At 36.9% G+C, this 19,215-nt stretch overlaps 1 protein-coding gene across 1 annotated transcript; it reads left to right on the plus strand.

Annotated features, from left to right (window-relative positions):
• The first annotated feature begins 1,531 nt into the window (after positions 1-1,531).
• NIPSNAP3A (nipsnap homolog 3A) lies at positions 1,532-13,714 on the plus strand. The gene is made up of 6 exons (XM_003925262.2): positions 1,532-1,774; positions 4,794-5,004; positions 6,508-6,666; positions 8,140-8,289; positions 13,231-13,317; positions 13,408-13,714. Exons 1-6 carry the CDS (start codon positions 1,715-1,717, stop codon positions 13,482-13,484), a joined length of 744 nt encoding a protein of 247 aa, XP_003925311.1. The 5' UTR covers positions 1,532-1,714; the 3' UTR covers positions 13,485-13,714.
• Positions 13,715-19,215: the final 5,501 nt, after the last annotated feature.

Raw genomic sequence — 19,215 nt, forward strand, 5'->3', positions numbered from 1 at the left:
ATACTTGTAAGTTTCCCCTCCCTAACACTGATTACACAGAGAAATAACTTGCAGATAACAGTTTGGGGGAAGGGATAAGCCTTCAATGAAATATCCAGGTCAGATCACCTTACAGTGAGGCCTGCTACTTAAAGAGATCCACCCATACTTACAGTGCTTTTAACATTTTTTTCTTGCTCCAAAACATATTTTTAACGTAAACATCAATAGATGCAGGAAGGAAAGTGTATTTTGAGAGAGTGGCATGAAGAAACCTAAGTCCTAAATATCCAAGTCAATAGCTAGAATCCTGAGCACTTTTAGAATTCCACTAGCACTTTTATTCTTTGTATCTTACTGTATTTTTCTTTATATTATCAGGCCATCCTGATATATTTACTCTTCATTTGCTTATCTGTTTCCTCCAACCTGGATGTTCTAAGAGAACAGGATCTTTGACTTTTGCTCAGTTCTGTACCCCACTTTCTGGAAAACTGCCTAGAACACGGAAGGAATTCAGTAAATATCTGTTGAATAAGTAAATGGATTGACAATTACAGGCTTAAAAAAAGGTCTAAGAAAATAATTTACTCATATAGGTCCAGTCCTGATGCAAAGGATTTCTTTAGTCTTGCACAGTTACAAATGGATGCCTCTCTTCGAGAAAAACTGAGGCAACCCTTCCAAAATAAAAGCCTTTCTTCCTGAGAAGAGACAGTTCCAAAGCCCTTCCACAAGGCACCACCAATAAAACCACAGTTCATAGTCTTGTAATAACTCCCTAGTCCTCATGTTGTAAGCAATATTACATTTATGTGTATAATAATATAATTATTAGCAAGAATAATGTAAAGATTAACATGTAGATTACCGTAAATAATGTAATAAATTACTGTAATTAACATAAGCATTAATAGATGCAGGAAGACAAGTGAATTTGGAGACAGTGGCATCTATGAGACATAAATCCTCATCTGCCACAGAAGGAAGTCAGCACATACTATCCATAACAAGAAATAGCGGAAAATACTTCTTACTTTAAAACATGGAAACAAGCATTAGAAAAAACAGCTTAAAATGCTGAAGGTGGTTACTCTGGGAACCAACACTCCCGGACTGGGAGGACTAGACCAGGGTATGTTTAACTTAGACTTTTTCATATCAGGCTTCGGTGCTGCCATTTCTCTGAGCTCATGGAAAATTTAATCAGGAGCCTTCTATGATCACACTAGGGTGGCCATGGGAATGGGGAACACATTCGTTGCAGAGAGGTCAGGCTCAAATACACGTCTACCACATCAAAAACTTAAAACCTCCACGATTTTAAATGCAAAGCACTGCACATGCACGCACTCAACACCTCTCCTTCCTTCTCCATGGACAACGCACGCACAACCCCTGCACTTTTACCAATCTACACAACTGCGCACTGCAGCGGAAGAGTTGAGTGAGGGCCCAGAAAGGTGGAGCAGGAATGATCCCAGCGTTCAGTTAATTCTAACGTCATCCCTAACGTTTGGGTAAAGAACGTTCCCGGAAACCAAGGTTAAGAAAAAGCCACCCAGCCACGCGACCCGCCGCGCCTCCCGCGCCGGGGTGGAGCTGACCCTGCCGAGCCCCGCCCCAGCCTGCGTCCGCCAGTGGTCCAGGAACTGCTACTTTCCGCTCGGAAAATCTTCGGAGGAGTCTCAGAAAGGACACGGCTGGCTGCTTCTCTCAACGCCGAAGCCGCGCCATGCTGGTCCTCAGAAGCGGCCTGACTAGGGCGCTGGCCTCACGGACGCTCGCGTCCCAGGTACGGGCCGCGGGGGCGCCCAAGCCCTCGCCCGGGGAGGGCGGGGAGTGTTCCGGGAACCGGCGACCCACGCGCATGCGCTCTCCGCCACGGCGCGCCCACAGTGGGCGCCGCGCCGCCGCCGAGGTTTTAGCCCCAACCCCGGAACCCCAAGACTGGAGTCCCCGAGACGCGCGTGAGGAGGCCACTGCTAAGAGAATACCCCCAGCCAGGGTCGTCTCGCGGGCAGTCGCGGTCAGCTTTCTAGCCTGGACGCCACACCCACCGGGACACCCCCGCGGCGCCGGCTGTTGCGTTTTTGTCGCCCGGCTCCATCGCGGCTGCGGCCCAGGGAGCGCTCCCGCGCTGTCACCCGGCGCCGTCGGGCCGCCTGTGGGTTTGGGGCTTTCCAAGCCACCGCCCTCTCTAGACATCAGGTTGAAGGAGGAAATGGCCGGCCAGCCGCTCGCAACGGAACCGGCCTCCCCCTTTCAGATGAAACACACGACTTCGAGCATTTGGTGGAGACCCAGGAAGAGCAGGCCCAGGGTTCGGGTGGGGCCGGACCCTGCCCGCCACCCCCGCCAGGCGGGGACCGGAGCCTCCTAGCAAACAGGACGACGACAGACCCTTTCAACCTGAGATGAGAGAGGGACAAAGTGGAGCTTGGGATTCTGCCCTCACTTTCGGTGGTGGCCTGTCCTGTGGCTCCAACCCAGACATTTCTTTTCCTTTTCATGTTTAGGACATTACTCTTTCCTGAAGGGGCAGGATAGGGAGGGGATTCGCCTATCCTAGAGACAGACTTTCTGAGGAACACTAAAGAAGAGCAGCTGATGTCCGTTCACCCCAGAATAACAATCCTAATGATTCTCCAGTGGGGCAGGGCCAAGAATTACCTCCTTATGGCATTATTCTGAACTTTGAGTTTTTAAAAATGTCCATCAATTGTTCTCTTGAAAGTGGAGTGGAGGTCGTTGCTGGTGGGAATGAGCCCTAACTTGGAGATAACGGAGCATGGACTCTCGTGATTTCTGCCCTTTCAGTTAAACGTCATCCCTGCAGCAAAATTCTCCTCACCTCCCATCCGCCTCCCCGACAATACCCTGCTCTCCTGTGGTCTTCCTTCTCTAGTACCACCTTCCACACCTCTGTCTCATTGTATGTTCCCTACTATATATTAATACTGCAAAGAAATCGTAAAAGTGTACCTTTGATCAACTATTTTATCCCCCAAATACAAATTCCCGAATCAACCTGAAATCCAGTTGTCACAAATGCCCCATTGGCCTATCTCCTGATATATTTTATTATAATAATTTTGAAATTATGGATACTAGGCACTTGTTTATTATACCAACATTCTGTTACTAGAGTTTTGTTTAAAAGCACAAAAAAAGTATCCACGAAATACAGGGGCAGCTGTTGTTTTTGTTGGTAGGCTTAGTCATTTGAGCAGTAAGCATACAACTCAAGACATCAATAGAATTAACTCTAGGTAATTATCATTAAGCCTTATAATACATAATTACATAATTTTGTGTTTTGTAAACAAAAATATATAAGAGCAAAAGCCTACTGCTTTCAAGCAGGTAGACATACTGGCTAACCAATATAAGCCCTAATTTGTCCATAGCTTTGTAGGTATCAAAACTGTCTTAATGGATTATTCTGGTGTAATCAACTTCAGGAAATAGCACGTGCTAACCAAACTTGTGTAAGATGGATTTATAAATTAGAATGTCACGAGTGTCTGTGTGTCTATCATGCGTATATATATGTGTGTGTGTACATATATACCCACATAAATACCTACACAGAGGATAATCTTTGGCGAGGTATTTCTCATCTAAATTTCAATCAGAACACAAATTAGAAATTTACAGTGAGTGTATGACTATTATGAAAATAATTAATGGTTCTTAGGGATATTTTCACCAATGTGTTATAAATGAATTTATTAAATGTTCATATTGCTTCTGTAACTAGAAACAAATAATCGGAAAATTTTGACTCTGAATTTTCTCTTCTCAGATTCATGGACTAGCACTGTATTACAATATAATTAGATAGGTCATATTTTTATTGCATTAGTTACATTCTAGTCCTATTTTGACCAGTGGTTTACTTCACTGAATTTAGGAAACATTTTGACCTGAATTGTAATTTCCATTTTTTCCAAGAACCTGAAAGAGTTTTCTGCTAGTAAACATTTTTTCATTATGCCTGCCAAAAGACGTCTGTAGTTAATAAAGTTCTTTGATATGCATAACTGTAACACATACGCTCTTGACTAAAGATGCAATATTGGCTAAAAGGAAAACTTCTGTAAATTTGTTAGAATCCTAACTGTAGTTTTTAACTGTATCATTAAGATCTCAGTGCCTTCTTATAAACAATTTCTGAAAAAGTGGCTAAAGGTGACTGACAGTAAACCCCCGCTAGGATACAGTAACTGGATACTAGGCATATTTAATAGTTGTCTTTATAGAGGTCTCTATGTAAACTAGTGTATATGTGAGGCGGGAGAGTAAGAGCCTGGAGGCAGGAAACCTAAGGACTTCCTAGAACTAAATCAAACACCTTAGATATGACAAGAAATATCCTCTTCATTTACATAGGGCGTGCACAGAGTAAATGATTTTGTAACTTTACTTCATCCTCTTCATTTGCATAGGGCTTACACCAAGTACCAATGGAAAACCTCTAGAGGGGTATTGAAACCCTAGAAAATGCTATAGCCAGGACCCTTGAGCCACTCTCTCAGGCCCTTTCCTACCCTGTGGAGTGTGCTTTCATTTTCAATAAATCTCTGCTTTTGTTACTTCGTTATTTCCTTGCTTTGTTTGTACATTTTGTCCAATTCTTTGTTCAAAACACCAAGAACCTGGACACCCTCCACAGATAACATACTGAGAACTGACAACAGAAGTACAAACATGAGTAATGAGTTTACGAGTGTTCCTTGTACCAGACTCAGATTTGGCTATAACATAGTATAATGAATCCAAAATATTTACATTTGTCTTATCTTCTTCAGGTATGCTCACCTTTTGCTACAGGACCCAGACAAAATGATGGAACATTATATGAATTTCGTACTTACTACCTTAAACCCTCAAAGATGAATGAGTTCCTGGAAAATTTTAAGAAAAATGTTCATCTTCGGACAGCTCACTCTGAATTGGTTGGATACTGGAGTGCAGAATTTGGAGGCAGAATGAATAAAGTGTTTCATATTTGGAAGTATGGTAAAGAGTCATCCAGTTTTAGCATTCAGTATAGATTTTCATTCTGTTAAATGTAACGTAAGACTTAATTCTTGGATCTATATTACTATATATACATACAGGTTAACTAAGACTTTTGGACAGCTATACCAAAAAAAAAAATTCAGTTCTTATTCTTCCCAGTGGTACACCTCTAACCCCTTGCTGAAACTCTTACACTGTAAATTGGAAAACATGGCGTCTCATATATCAAGACATAAAATTGTGAACTGGACTTTAATCCTCAGAAAAATGTTAAAATGGTTTGCTGTAGTTTATGAAAAATTTAAAGCAGCAATTGTAAAAGTCCAAGTGGATTAAGATCACAAAAGGAAAGGAGAAGTATCTTTTCTTTTTTTGAAGCTAGGAGGCTGGATATCAGTATTTTAGCAGAAAGAATTCCAACCATTTAAGGGACTTCATGAATATGGAGGTTCATAGGGGATGATGGTTAACTTTTCATCCTCACTGAAATCTGAGATTTAATAATTGCTATGTTTAGAGACAACATTTGTTTAATAACTGTACCCCAGAGTTTCAAGGCATTCACTGTCATACTACTCGAGGGAGATATAAAAGAGAGTTCGTCCCATGTTGAAACTAACCTACACCTGGTTGAGTAGAGGAAGGAGAACAAGTTACAAGAATCCCCAGAATGCTTGTTATTCCAGTGTCTGTCTACATCAGACTTGATAATCTAAAGAATTTTTAATAATTTCATTTAGTGTTTGGTTTAGGGTTTTTACCTGTTATAACAGAAAAAGCCCCATTAAAATACAATTTATGCTTTAGATATGGTACAAGTTTTATCACAGCCCATTTTTAAGAACTAAGTTCTGATATACCTCACTTAAGTTGTAAGATAGGTATTCTTCCTTATCCCAATGTAAACCATATGAAACTCTTACCATTAGTCGTATGAAGTCCTAACAGTAAATATAGTACTAGGCCCATATGTTGGCAAATGTATATAACCATTTGGGTAACTTTAATAGAAGAGAAATTAAGTGCTGGGGAGAAAGAATGGGTGACAATAAGTAGGAGAATCAGCATTATTTCTTTGAAATCTTTTTTTGTTCAAAGAAGAGACTTAAAAAGTCCAACCACTATTCTAAACTCTTTTCATATGTTAATTTAATCCTCATACAACCCTGGAGGTAGATGTCTTATTATCTCAATTTCACAGAAACTGAGACACAGAAAGATTCAATAACTTACCTAATTCACAAAACTGCCTACTACATGGTAGAGCCTATAAAGCCTGTTATATGACATTACAATTAGTTTGCATTTCTACTATCCTTTTTGTCCTTGAGCAACTTCAGGACAGATGGTCACATCTGTTTACATTGGTGTCTCCAAAGGCCTAACACAGGGTCCTTGTATGGCATCAATGAACATTTGCTGATTTGAATGAAACCCAGAAAAGTACAGGTGATTTAAAATTAAAACTTTTTATTTATCATAATTCTTCTCTTCCCACAGATAATTTTGCTCATCGAACTGAAGTTCGGAAAGCCTTGGCCAAAGATAAGGAATGGCAAGAACAATTCCTCATTCCAAATTTGGCTCTCATTGATAAACAAGAGAGTGAGATTACTTACTTGGTACCATGGTGCAAATTAGAAAAACCTTCAAAAGAAGGTAAGTCCTTCCTTGTTAGTCACTTTGAGTTTTGATGAATAAAATACTAAAAAACTGAAGTGATAAAAACTGAAGTTCCTTTGGAAAAAAATTAGTCCTTCGTTTTATATAGGAACATATAGTGATTGTTGAGGTAAAAATAAATGAGGGCTCTTACCCTGTCCTTAAAAAAATGAGCATAAAATAATGAGATTTCTTTTTCAAATTGAGATCTTACAGATTTGTAAAGTTTAACTGTGTTATACAAAAAGTTGACATGGTCAGTAGAGGTTGAGAATTTGTGCACTGGGAGCAGGGAACGTGTTGATAGGTAAGGGATAGCATAAGAAGTTTTGCCATAATTTTAAAATAATATAATATTTAAAATGTAAAAGCGTTTCCATACATTATAACTAATCTTGAATCATTAAATACAGCTTTGCTCATAAAATTGACTATTTGGGGGAAACAGATTAACTGAAACTGCCAAGCTATATTACTTTAGTCTAACTTTTGTGTCTTCTTTCTTGTTTCTCAGTTTGAAAGTAATGCTTAAGATTTGTCTTCTTGCTGATTTCACTTCTTCCTGACTTAAAGAAACTATTACCTCAATCCAGTTGTAAACAAAGGTCAGATTAGAAAACATAAACTAATTTAAATGTTATTTTACTTCCCCCATTATTCCCAACTTCGTAATGTATGTAGGTTACAAAAAATTAGCAAAGTGTTCTTTGGATCTTTACCTACTTAGGTGTCCTCTCAGCTCTCAGCACTACCTAAATAAAACAGTTCACTTCTCTGACAGTGTCAAATCTTAGTTCTCCTCCTCTGTGTTCGTCATTGCTTAGAAACTTCTGCGTGCCTTTCCTACTAGTCCCTTAGTTCCCTTCTCGCCACCAGCCCTATACTTCTGTCCAAAGTGTACAATACTTTTCAAGTATTTACCTGGATATTTAGGGAAAAAAAAACATCTCTTTAGGGGTTTTTTTCCCGCAAAATTCAGAGAGATCACTTCAGGTCCACTCTTTGCTTTGCTGTTCCTGTTAAAAATGGAAACTTATAGGGAGAAATTATATGAAGAAAAACATAATGGAAATTGGAAAGAATGAAAATATAGATTGGAAAATTCTTCTTTTATTCTTTTATTTTCTACAAGTATAGACTCACGCAGCTCAAAATTCTGTTTCATCATAAATTCTCAACAGTTTTTTGACAAATTTCATAGATTAAAAATATTTCAGTAATAGTTGATAATAGCTTCCAGTTATTTTTCTTTGTCGTCTGTATGATTAAGCATAACAACTCATTCTTAAACATAGGCAAGGGCTTTCTAAACATAAAAGAAAGAGAATGCAAATATAATAAACATGTCTACATAATATGTATGCATGTCTGATCCTCCCAATCTGTGTGTATACATAGTGAAAGGACTGAGAAACATGATTAGATATTGCTTGAATACCTTCTAAAAAATTCTTTTTCTCCCTATTTTAGGAGTCTATGAACTGGCCACTTTTCAGATGAAACCTGGTGGGCCAGCTCTGTGGGGTGATGCATTTAAAAGGGCAGTTCATGCTCACGTCAATCTAGGCTACACAAAACTAGTTGGAGTGTTCCACACAGAATACGGAGCACTCAACAGAGGTACAATTGTCCGTTTCTTCTTATATGAAACTGTAATATGTATTGTGACTTAAGTTCCTTGGGTTCCTAGGTTCCTTGGGTCTCTCTTTCTCATTATAGAGTATATTTTATTATTTATTGCCAAATGTTGAGTTTTTTATAATTTTAAAAATTGAGAAAATCTGTTTTACATCTGATTTATTTAGAATGTTAATAACTTATGAAACCTTTTTCAAATGCTGAATAGCTGTTTTCCCTGACACATCAAAATGATTAAATTTATTTTTATTTATTGTTTTTTTTAATTATACTTTCAGTTCTGGGGAAGCTTGGCTGGGCATGGTAGCTCATGCTGTAATCCCAGCACTTTGGGAGGCCAATGGGGGCAGATCACCTGAGGTCAGGAGTTTGAGACCAGTCTGGCAAACATGGTGAAACCCATCTCTACTAAAAATAGAAAAATTTAGCCAGGCCTGTAATTTGTGGTGGGTACCTGTAATCCCAGCTACTTTGGAGGCTGAGGCAGGAGAACCACTTGAACGCGGGAAGCAGCGATTGCAATGAGCCAAAAACACACCATTGCACTCCAGCCTGGGCGACAAGAGAAAAATTCCACCTCAAAACAAACAAACTGAAGGAACCTCAAGAAATAATCTCTTACGTTCATCATTTCTTTTCCTCTGAATGTACTTTTATTGATTTTTTAAAAAATATTTCTTGGGGTAGGAAGATTATCTCTAAGTAAAAAAGTAATACATATTTTGTATAAATATTAAAGCCCTCCCCATAAAAATATGCCCATTTTCCACCACAGTTTTATATATATCTATATAAAGACAATAAATATATATTAAGGCAAATTTTTATATGTATATAAATTTATTTAAGAAAACACATATTTGGGATATTTAACTTTTAAAGTTGAAAAACAGGCCGGGCACAGTGGCTCATGCCTGTAATCCCCACACTTTGGGAGGCTGAGGCGGGTGGATCCAGAGGTCAAGAGATGGAGACCATTCTGGTCAACATGGTGAAATCCCGTCTCTACTGAAAATACAAAAAAAAAAAAAAAAAAATAGCTGGGCATGGTGCGCATGCCTGTAATCCCAGTTACTCAGGAGGCTGAGGCAGGAGAATTGCTTGAACCCAGGAGGCAGAGGTTGCGGTGAGCTGAGATCGCACCATTGCACTCCAGCCTGGGTAACAAGAGTGAAACTCCGTCTCAAAAAAAAAAAAGTTGAAAAACATTTCAATCAGAATTTCAAGGTATTTTGTGGCAAATTAAAAACATTTGTAAAGTTTATCTGAAAGGATAAAGGAGCCAATGAGGTAGCTAACACCTATAATTCCAGTGCTTTTAGGAGGCTGAGGTAGGAGGACTGCTTGAGCCCAGGAGTTTGAGACTAGCCCGGGCAACACAGCTTGTCTCTACCAAAAAAAATATTTTAACAATTAGTTGGCGATGGTGGTGAACACTTGTAGTCCTGCCTACTTGGGAGGCTGAGGTGGGAGGATCACTTGAGCCAGGAGTTCAAGGCTGCAGTGAGCTATGATTGCACCACTGCACTTTAGCTCCTGAATGACATAGTAAGACCCTGTCTCTTAAAAAGTAAAATAAAATAAAAAGGAACAAAGGATAAATGTCTAAGCATAGCTAACAAATATTTGAAAGACTCATCATAATATCCAGTTGCCTTCCTATTATCTCTTTATGTCCAACGGACATCTCAAACCTAATATGCCCATTGTTATGTAGAAATTCAACTTCTTATAATAATCTATCATAAGAAAATAGAATATATAAAAATAAAGGTATAGTCAGGTTGGAAAATACGTGGGGGAGAAATTGTTATGAAAATTTTTAGATGCCTATCTCACAGCATATGCTAAAATAAAGTCAAGATGGATTATACATTTAATGAAAAAAATTTAATTCATAAAATTGGTAAAACAAAATGTAGATGAATTTATTTAGTAATGTGGATTGGGACTATATTTGTAAGCCAAAAGCAAATGAAGAAATGAAAAAAAAAAATCAACTGGTGATTTTATTATACAAAGGCTCAAACTTTCTGGATGCCTGAAAATCACCGTAAATGAAATTCAAAAGCAAAAATAAAAATTTATGCAAAAGTAGACATGCACATAGCTACCAAATATATATGAAAGAAAATGCAGATTAAAACAATAATGAGATGCCATTTTGTTACCTAATTAAAGGCATACTTATATGGATATCCTATTAGGTCAGAAAAAAAATAAGTATTCAAATACTGTATAGTGTTCATAAAGCTTTATTTTTATTGTCTTTGCCAGTATTACTTCTAGAAAATATGCATGTGTGTATATGTGTATAGGTATGCTAAATTATACAGAAAAGAAATTTGAAAGTATATAACATACGTAGTGGTCATATTTCAATAGGAGAAATGGTTATTTTAAGTCTCTGTCTTAATATTCTTTTTTTTTTTTTTTTGAAATGGAGTCATACTCTGGAATGCAGTGGCACGATCTCAGCTCCCTGCAACCTCCACCTCACTAGTTTAGGCGATTCTCTGCCTCAGCCTCTGGAGTAGCTGGGATTACAGGCATGTGCCACCATGCCCAGCTAAGTTTTGTATTTTTAGTAGAGACGGGGTTTCACCATGTTGGCCAGGCTGGTCTCAAACTCCTGACCTCGGGTAATTCGCCTGCCTCAGCCTCCCAAAGTGTTGGGATTAGAGGCGTGAGCCACCACACCCAGCCTCTAACTTAATTTTCTATGCTGCACATACGTAACTTTTACTTTCTTAAAATAACTACTGAAAATTTGTGTTCATACACTTTTTCATTTAAATTCATTCTCAGTGTTAGAATTGGTAATTAGGGCCGGGCACTGTGGCTTATGCCTGTAATCCCAGCACTTTGGGAGGCCAAGGCAGGCGGATCACAAGGTCAGGATATGGAGACCATTCTGGCCACGGTGAAACCCTGTCTCTACTAAAATACAAAAAAAATTAGCCAGGCATGATGGTGCGCGCCTGTAGTCCCAGCTACTCAGGATGCTAAGGCAGGGTACTCGCTTGAATCCGGGAGACGGAGGTTGCAGTGAGCCGAGATTGTGCCACTGCACTCCAGCCTGGCGAAAGACCAAGACTCCATCTCAAAAAAAGGTAATCAGTACAGACATCATTTCTGGAGGATGGTGTATACTATATATACTATATGTAAGTGTATATATATAAGACATGCTCTTTAGTTCTCTCAACTTAAATTCTACTTTATATTAAGGAAATAATCAGAATCAGACTGCCTGGGTTTGAATCCCAGATACACTACTTACCTTTTGACTTTGGGTAAGTAAACCTCACCATACCTTAGTTTTTTCATCCATAAAATGATAGACCATTATGAGAACCTAGATTACATGAGGATTAAATGAGTTAATACATTAAAATGCTTAAAACAAGGCCTGACACATAGTTATCATTCAATAAATATCAGTAGTCTTTGAAATTATTATAAGCATATAGCTGTGCTGAAATGAAGTTTGTTTCTTTTTTTTTTTTTTGAGACAGAGTTTCGCTCTTGTTACCCAGGCTGGAGTGCAATGGCGCGATCTCAGCTCACCGCAACCTCCGCCTCCTGGGTTCAGGCAATTCTCCTGCCTCAGCCTCCTGAGTAGCTGGGATTACAGGCACGCATGCCCAGCTAATTTTTTGTATTTTTAGTAGAGACGGGGTTTCACCATGTTGATCAGGATGGTCTCGATCTCTTGACCTCGTGATCCACCCGCCTTGGCCTCCCGAAGTGCTGGGATTACAGGCTTGAGCCACCGCGCCCGGCGAAGTTTCTTAATATTGTTTAAAGAAACATTGGAAATGTAGTATGACCTTTATGTAGTACATATGTAATACAGAAATCAATATACATGTACATCATATCATGTATTTATATAAGCATAGGCAAATATGCTGGTAAATGTTTATTTGTATAAATATACAATTGCATATAAAAATACAGGCCAGGCATGCTGGCTCACACCTGGAATCCCAACACTTTGGGATGCTGAAGCAGTAGAATTGCTTGAGCCAGGAGTTCAAGACCAGCCTAGGCCATGAAGTGGGACCCTGTCTCTACAAAAATAAAATTAAAATTAAAAAATCAAAATACATATATACACAAATATGGAAAGAGATGCACCAAATATAAAAGTGGTTATTTCTAGGTAATATAGAAATAATTACAATTTGTTTTTTTAATTTATCTGCATTTTCCTATACATCTAAAATTTATATATTACAATTATATAAAAACTTCATAATTTTGTATAAGAAGAACATTTATTCCAGTGTTTTATAGAATACTGAACTACTGGAAATAGTCTAATCAACAACAGTAAGGGATTGGCATAATAAGTTGCTGTATCTGTAAGGAGGAATTTATATAGCCATTAAAAATTAATATTGCCATAGAAAATACTGTTGATTTTTAAAAATCTGTTACTAAGCTAAATCTGTTATTATAAGATATAAGACCCTGATTTGGTTTTACTCATTTTCTAAAGGAAATACAATACATTTCCATAGAGATTTTCTCTATACTGTTAACATTATACCACTTTTAATTTTCTTCTCTGTATAATATAAATTTTTAATAGTAAACACAATTTGCTCATAATTTTGCTTTTTTAAAAAATAAAGTAAAATATAGTAGGAAATCTTAAATTTTGAGTCTCTTGATTATGCCGCTAGCTGTTTTACTTTAGTACCTCCCTTTTCCAGCCTTCTATTTCTTCATCTGTAAAACCAACTTGTTTATCAATTTCTCTAATAAGTCTCTGACCCCTCTGAAATCTTATCACTAACATATTTAGTTTTACCTTTTTGATATCACTATTTTGATTTAAAGAACAGGATGGTTTTGATTCATTATTTCTTATGAAGGCCATATTTTTTAGATATCTGTGATTTATTTCTGCAGTTCACGTTCTTTGGTGGAATGAGAGTGCAGATAGTCGTGCAGCTGGGAGACATAAGTCCCATGAGGATCCCAGAGTTGTGGCGGCTGGTAAGCTGTCTGACTAGGCATGAATTATTTTTAGAACAAATGTGATTCAGTCAGTAACTCTATATGCCTTTTTATGAAATGTTTTTCCAGTTCGGGAAAGTGTCAACTACCTAGTGTCTCAGCAGAATATGCTTCTGATTCCTACATCATTTTCACCATTGAAATAGTTTTCTACTGAAATACAAAACATTTCATTAACTGCTATGAGATCTGTCTGCTAATGGTGCTTAAATTCTCGCAAGAGGTTCTCACTTTTATTTGAAGGAGGTGGTAAGTTAATTTGCTGTTTCTTGCATTTTGAAGGCTACATTTGGTACTACCACTTCAAAAAATAGTTCTGTTTACTTTCTTCATGATATTTCAGTATCTGTCATACATTAAAAAATACTTATCACTGTTTTGAGATCTTGACTCTTCATTTGCTTCAGAATATCTCTTCTACTGTATTTTGACAACTCTGTTTTATAGCATTTTCTTATATTCAAATGATAATGGTAACATTTCCATGCTTGTAACAGCATTTTAAAAGTATTAATATATTTTTTCAACCTTTCCATCATGTCTGTTTTCCTGGGGCTTTTTGGTTTTTGTCCAGTGAATTTTATTTTGTAATACCAAGTAAGATTCATGAAAATTAACGAATTTCTTTACTATAAAAAACCACATTGTCATTTGTGACATCTACATTAACTACGGTTTTCACATTATTTATTTGACACTTACTTGGAAAACGATGGTGTTAGGTCCTGGTATTAAAAATCTAGAAAAGGCCAGGCGTGGTGGCTCAAGCCTGTAATCCCAGCACTTTGGGAGGCCGAGGCGGGTGGATCACGAGGTCGAGAGATCGAGACCATCCTGGTCAACATGGTGAAACCCTGTCTCTACGAAAAATACAAAAAATTAGCTGGGCATGGTGGCACGTGCCTGTAATCCCAGCTACTCAGGAGGCTGAGGCAGGAGAATTGCCTGAACCCAGGAGGCGGAGGTTGCAGGGAGCCGAGATCGCGCCATTGCACTCCAGCCTGCGTAACAAGAGCGAAACTCTGTCTCAAAAAAAAAAAAAAAAAAAAAAATCTAGAAAAAACTTTTGGTTTATGTGCTGAAATGTCTTTATTTATAATTAATTTTAACTACTATTTACTTCATTTTTGATCTTTGTTTAATAAAGATACTTGAGACATCCATTTGTTTTAATGTAATCTTTATGGATATGGAAATGTTTGCCCTAATAAAAGCCTACACATATATTCTGGTCCTTTTTATTGAGTTTTATATATTTTATCATCTCTGAAGCTATTGGTGTGTTGCTGTAAGGTAATGAGACAGTACCAATTTACTATATTTACTGTAAATATTGTTACCTCAAGAAAATCACATGCCACTAACCCCAGAATCAGTTTTCTTTAGTACTGTCACAGATGTGGTAGGGTTTTCCTACAAACAACTTTAATTTTTGTTTTAATTGAGTGCTTCCTATTAAAGTAGATTTGGTAATTCCAAGACTATGAAATCTGTATTTATAGCTATGTTATTTTTACATTTTTATGTTATTTTATATTTCTGTTTTACACTGCTATTACATATAGCAAAGATAGTAAATTATGAATTAACTATCTGAGGGAAATAGAAAAGCAGAAAGCATAGTCTCCCCTCATTTACGTAGCTCCCAGAGATTCAAAGGACAGATGAGTTTCCTACTAAGGCAAAGAATACCCATGACTAGAGGTAGGAACCTATCACATAAGTTAGAGGCATTTGCTCTGAGTTTTGTCTAAGAGTCTTCCATCTCAGTATTTATTTGGAAAGTTTTCAGTCAGGAAATTTCAGCATCTAGAGTTTACATGTACAACTGCTATCCTCCTATCCAGTTGAGCCAGCAGTGGATCCACCTCTCCTGCTTTTGCATGAGCAAAAAAAACTAAGCAAGAACACCATTAAGTACATTGTTCCCTTTGCCCACTTCCTATAATTCCCACCATCCTTTAACTAACACCTATTTGTTATGAGAGGTGTAAAAATGCATCTTCACATTCATCAGATCAGATGCGCAGTAATAATAAATTGGTCAGGGAAACCTTATACATTGCTATTAAGAATATATATTTATAGAACAGTTTGGCACTATTTAGAAAAGATGACTATGAACATAACTTATGACCTAGCAATTCCATTCCTAGTTACATACTCTAGAGTAGTGGTTTGTAACCTCTAGTCTACACAGATCCTGAAGGAGTCTATGTATAGAATTTAGAGTCTGATAACTTGGATGGGTAAAAGTCCACATGTTCTCACTCATAAGTGGGTGTTGAACAGTGAGAACACATGGACACAGGGAGGAGAACATCACACCCCAGGGTCTGTTGGGAGGTGGGGGGTTAGGGGAGAGAAAGCAGGGGAGATATTGGGGAGAGATTGGGGAGATACATCATTGGGAGAAATACCTAATGTAGGTGATGGGGGTATGGAGGTATCAAACCATCATGGCATGTGCATACCTACATAACAATCCTTCAAAATCTGTACATGTACCCCAGAACTTAAATTATAATTTTAAAAAAGTTCCATCTTTACTGGCACCAACTTTGAAGCATTTCCTTTGTTTGTGAAGGTAGGTAGCAAACCACAATATTATTAGCAGGACCTGCAACTCTTTAGTCAGGAAAAATCACAGATCCTGTCAAATTCTACTTACGGTTGTTGCAAATATAGAAAATTTCTTTTACCTTCATTGCTACTTCAAAATTATAATACCTCTTACACCTACCATTAGATACTGTTATTTAATATCTTAAGAATAAGTCTATTTCTTTATCAAGAATTTGCTTTTAGCAATCCTAAGAAAAAAGAACAAAGCTGGAGACATCACACTACCAGACTTCAAAATATACTACAAGCTATAGTAACTAAAACAATATGGTACTGGCACAGAAACATAAACAGACCAAATGGAACAGAATATAGAACCCAGAAATTAATCCATACACCTACAGCCAACTGGTTTTTGACAAAGGTGCCAAGAACATACATTGGGGAAAAGTTAGTCTCTTCAATAATGCTAGGAAAACTGGATATCCACATGCAGAAGAGTGAAACCAGACCCCCACCTCTCAGTCTAAATAAAAATTCAGCTCAATGAGTCAAAGACTTAAGTGTAAGACCTGAAACTATAAAAATAACAGAAGAAAATATAAGGGAAATGCTTCCGCACATTGTCTGGGAAAAAGATTTTACAAGTAAGACCTCAAAACCACAGACAACAAAAGAAAAACAAACAAATGAGATTATGTCTAACTAAAAAACTTCTCCACAGCAAATGAAACAATCAACAGAATGGGAAAAAAAAACCTATAGAATGGAAAAAAAATACTTTCAAACTATTCATCTGACAGGGATTCATAACCAGAATATACAAGGAACTCAAACATCTCATCGACAATAAAAACCAAAGGATCCAATTTAAGAATGGGCAAATGATCTGAACTAACATTTCTCTAAAGGAGACATACAAATACCTAACAAATATATTTTAAAAAATGTTCAACATCACTCTTCATCAGTTAGGCTGGCTATTACCAAAAAGTCAAAAAACAAAGCTGGTGAGGATGTAGAGAAAAGGAAAATCTTATACATTGTTGGGAATTTAAACTCTTAGAACTACTATGGAGAACACTAAGGAGTTTCCTCAAGGTACTACAAATAGAATAACCAACTACTGAGCATTTATCCGAAGGAAAAGAAATCAGTGTATCAAAAAGACATCTGCCCTCCCCCATGTTTACTGCAGCAATATTCACAACAGCTACGATATAGAATAAGCCGAGGTTTCCATCAAGATTAATGGATAAAGAAAATATGATATATATACACAATGGAATACTATTCAGCAGTAAAAAAGAAATCCTGTCATTTACAGCAACATGGCTGGAATCGGTGGATATTAAGTGAAATTTGCCAACAAGAGAAAGTTGCATACCACATGTTCTCACTAATGTGTAAGCTTTAACAAAAAAAAAAAAAAAAAAAAAAAAAGTTGATTTCAGAAATACAAAGTAGAACAGAGGATACTAGAGAATGGGAAGGATTAGGAAGAAGAGAAAAATAGAAATTTGTTAAACAAAATTATAGCTAGATAGGAGGAATAAGTTCTAGTGCTCTATACCACTATAGGATAACTATAGTTAACAATAACATAGTTTTTTCAAATTGCTAAGAGGATATTGAATGTTCTCAACACAAATGATAAATCTTTGAGATGATGTATATTTTAATTACCCTGATCTGATTACTATACCTTACATGTATTACAACATCACCACATACCCCATAAATATGTACAATTATTATGTCAGTTAAATAATCTGATCCCAGTTCTAAAACAGACAAACCAAAACAATATACAGCTGGCTCTCTGTGTCTGTGGATTCTGCATTCCTGGGTTCAATTAACCACTAACGGAAGATATTGAGGGAAAAAAATCAATGGTTTTATGAGGACTGAACATATACAGACTTTTTTTCTTGTCATGATTCCTTTAACAATGCACATGCTGTTGGAAAATGGTACCAACAGACTTTATTTGCAAGGGTTTATTATCAGAACTTTCTGAAAACTTGTGATTTGTAAAATTGCAGTAAAGCAAAGCACAATAAAACAAGATGTGCCTGTATACACTTCTGTACCTATGATAAATGCTTCATGTTACCTAAGATGTTACCTTAGTCTAATCTAAAATAACTACCCAGTTACTCTATATCATGTTAGCCTATGTTAATAATCCAATTTTTGTGTATGATTTATTTAGTTTTGGATTATTTGTCCTTTGGACTTCTTGTCAGAGGTTCAGTATATGCAACAATAATTTTCAAAATACTTAATCCTGTATATTTCTGAGAATTTTTAGGGATTTATGCCTCAAAAAAGTCATAGAAAAACATTATTTTTCAGTGCTGTTTAAAAGCTCTCTTCCACCACAAATCTAATACTGCCTTAAATATCACATATCTTTTAAAAATAAGTGGTAAACTGTTTTTACAATCTTGCTTCAAACCGTGACTGTGCCACTTAGCAGACATGAACCTGAGAAAATTATTTCTCTCTCAGAACTTCAGTTTTCTCTTTTATAAAATGGAGACAAAGCTTAATTCAGAGAGACCTGAGGATAATTAAAACCTTTGAGGAAATTAATAGAAGATTGACTTAGGCACCTAGCAACATTTAGCGTTTCCCCTCTCTGTTTAGCCATAAATTTTATTCCTACTACTTATAAGAATTTTCTTCTTGGATGTTCTCGTTCTCTCTCTCTCTCTCTCTCTCTCTCTCTCTCTCTATATATATATATATATATATATATATGTAGACATATATGTAGAACTATATATGTGTGTGTGTATATATATGCATATATATATGTATATATATATGTAGAACTATATGTTAGGAAACTGAAACAAGGCTTATACCCCACACACGGGACACTGGAAGTTTCCACAAAGGGTAACAGACCAGACTAGGAGAAATGGCAGATAATAATGGAGTGGGAGAGTCACCTCAAAAAGAGGTCACTCAGGAAACCCTACAGTGGAGCCCACTAACAGATGCCACTTATGCACAAAGATCTTTCAAATTTTATTATTGTCTCACTCCAAAACAAGCTGATTCCCAATGATAACAAATACAAAAATATCTTAAGAAAAGCTTTAGTACCAAAGGCAGAACATAAATAGAAAATATGACACAACCTGAACAAAACAGAAACAAAGTTGGAAGAAGACCTAAAACAAAAACTATTTTAGAAATAAAACACCTGTAATTCACTTCCTCAGAGACAGAAATACTGATTCCACAAAAAGAATACTGTTTCAGAAAACAGGGAGGAAAATACACGATCTTCTGGGAAAG

This window comes from Saimiri boliviensis, chromosome 2 (assembly GCF_048565385.1).
Source record: "Saimiri boliviensis isolate mSaiBol1 chromosome 2, mSaiBol1.pri, whole genome shotgun sequence".
NCBI lineage: Eukaryota > Metazoa > Chordata > Mammalia > Primates > Cebidae > Saimiri > Saimiri boliviensis.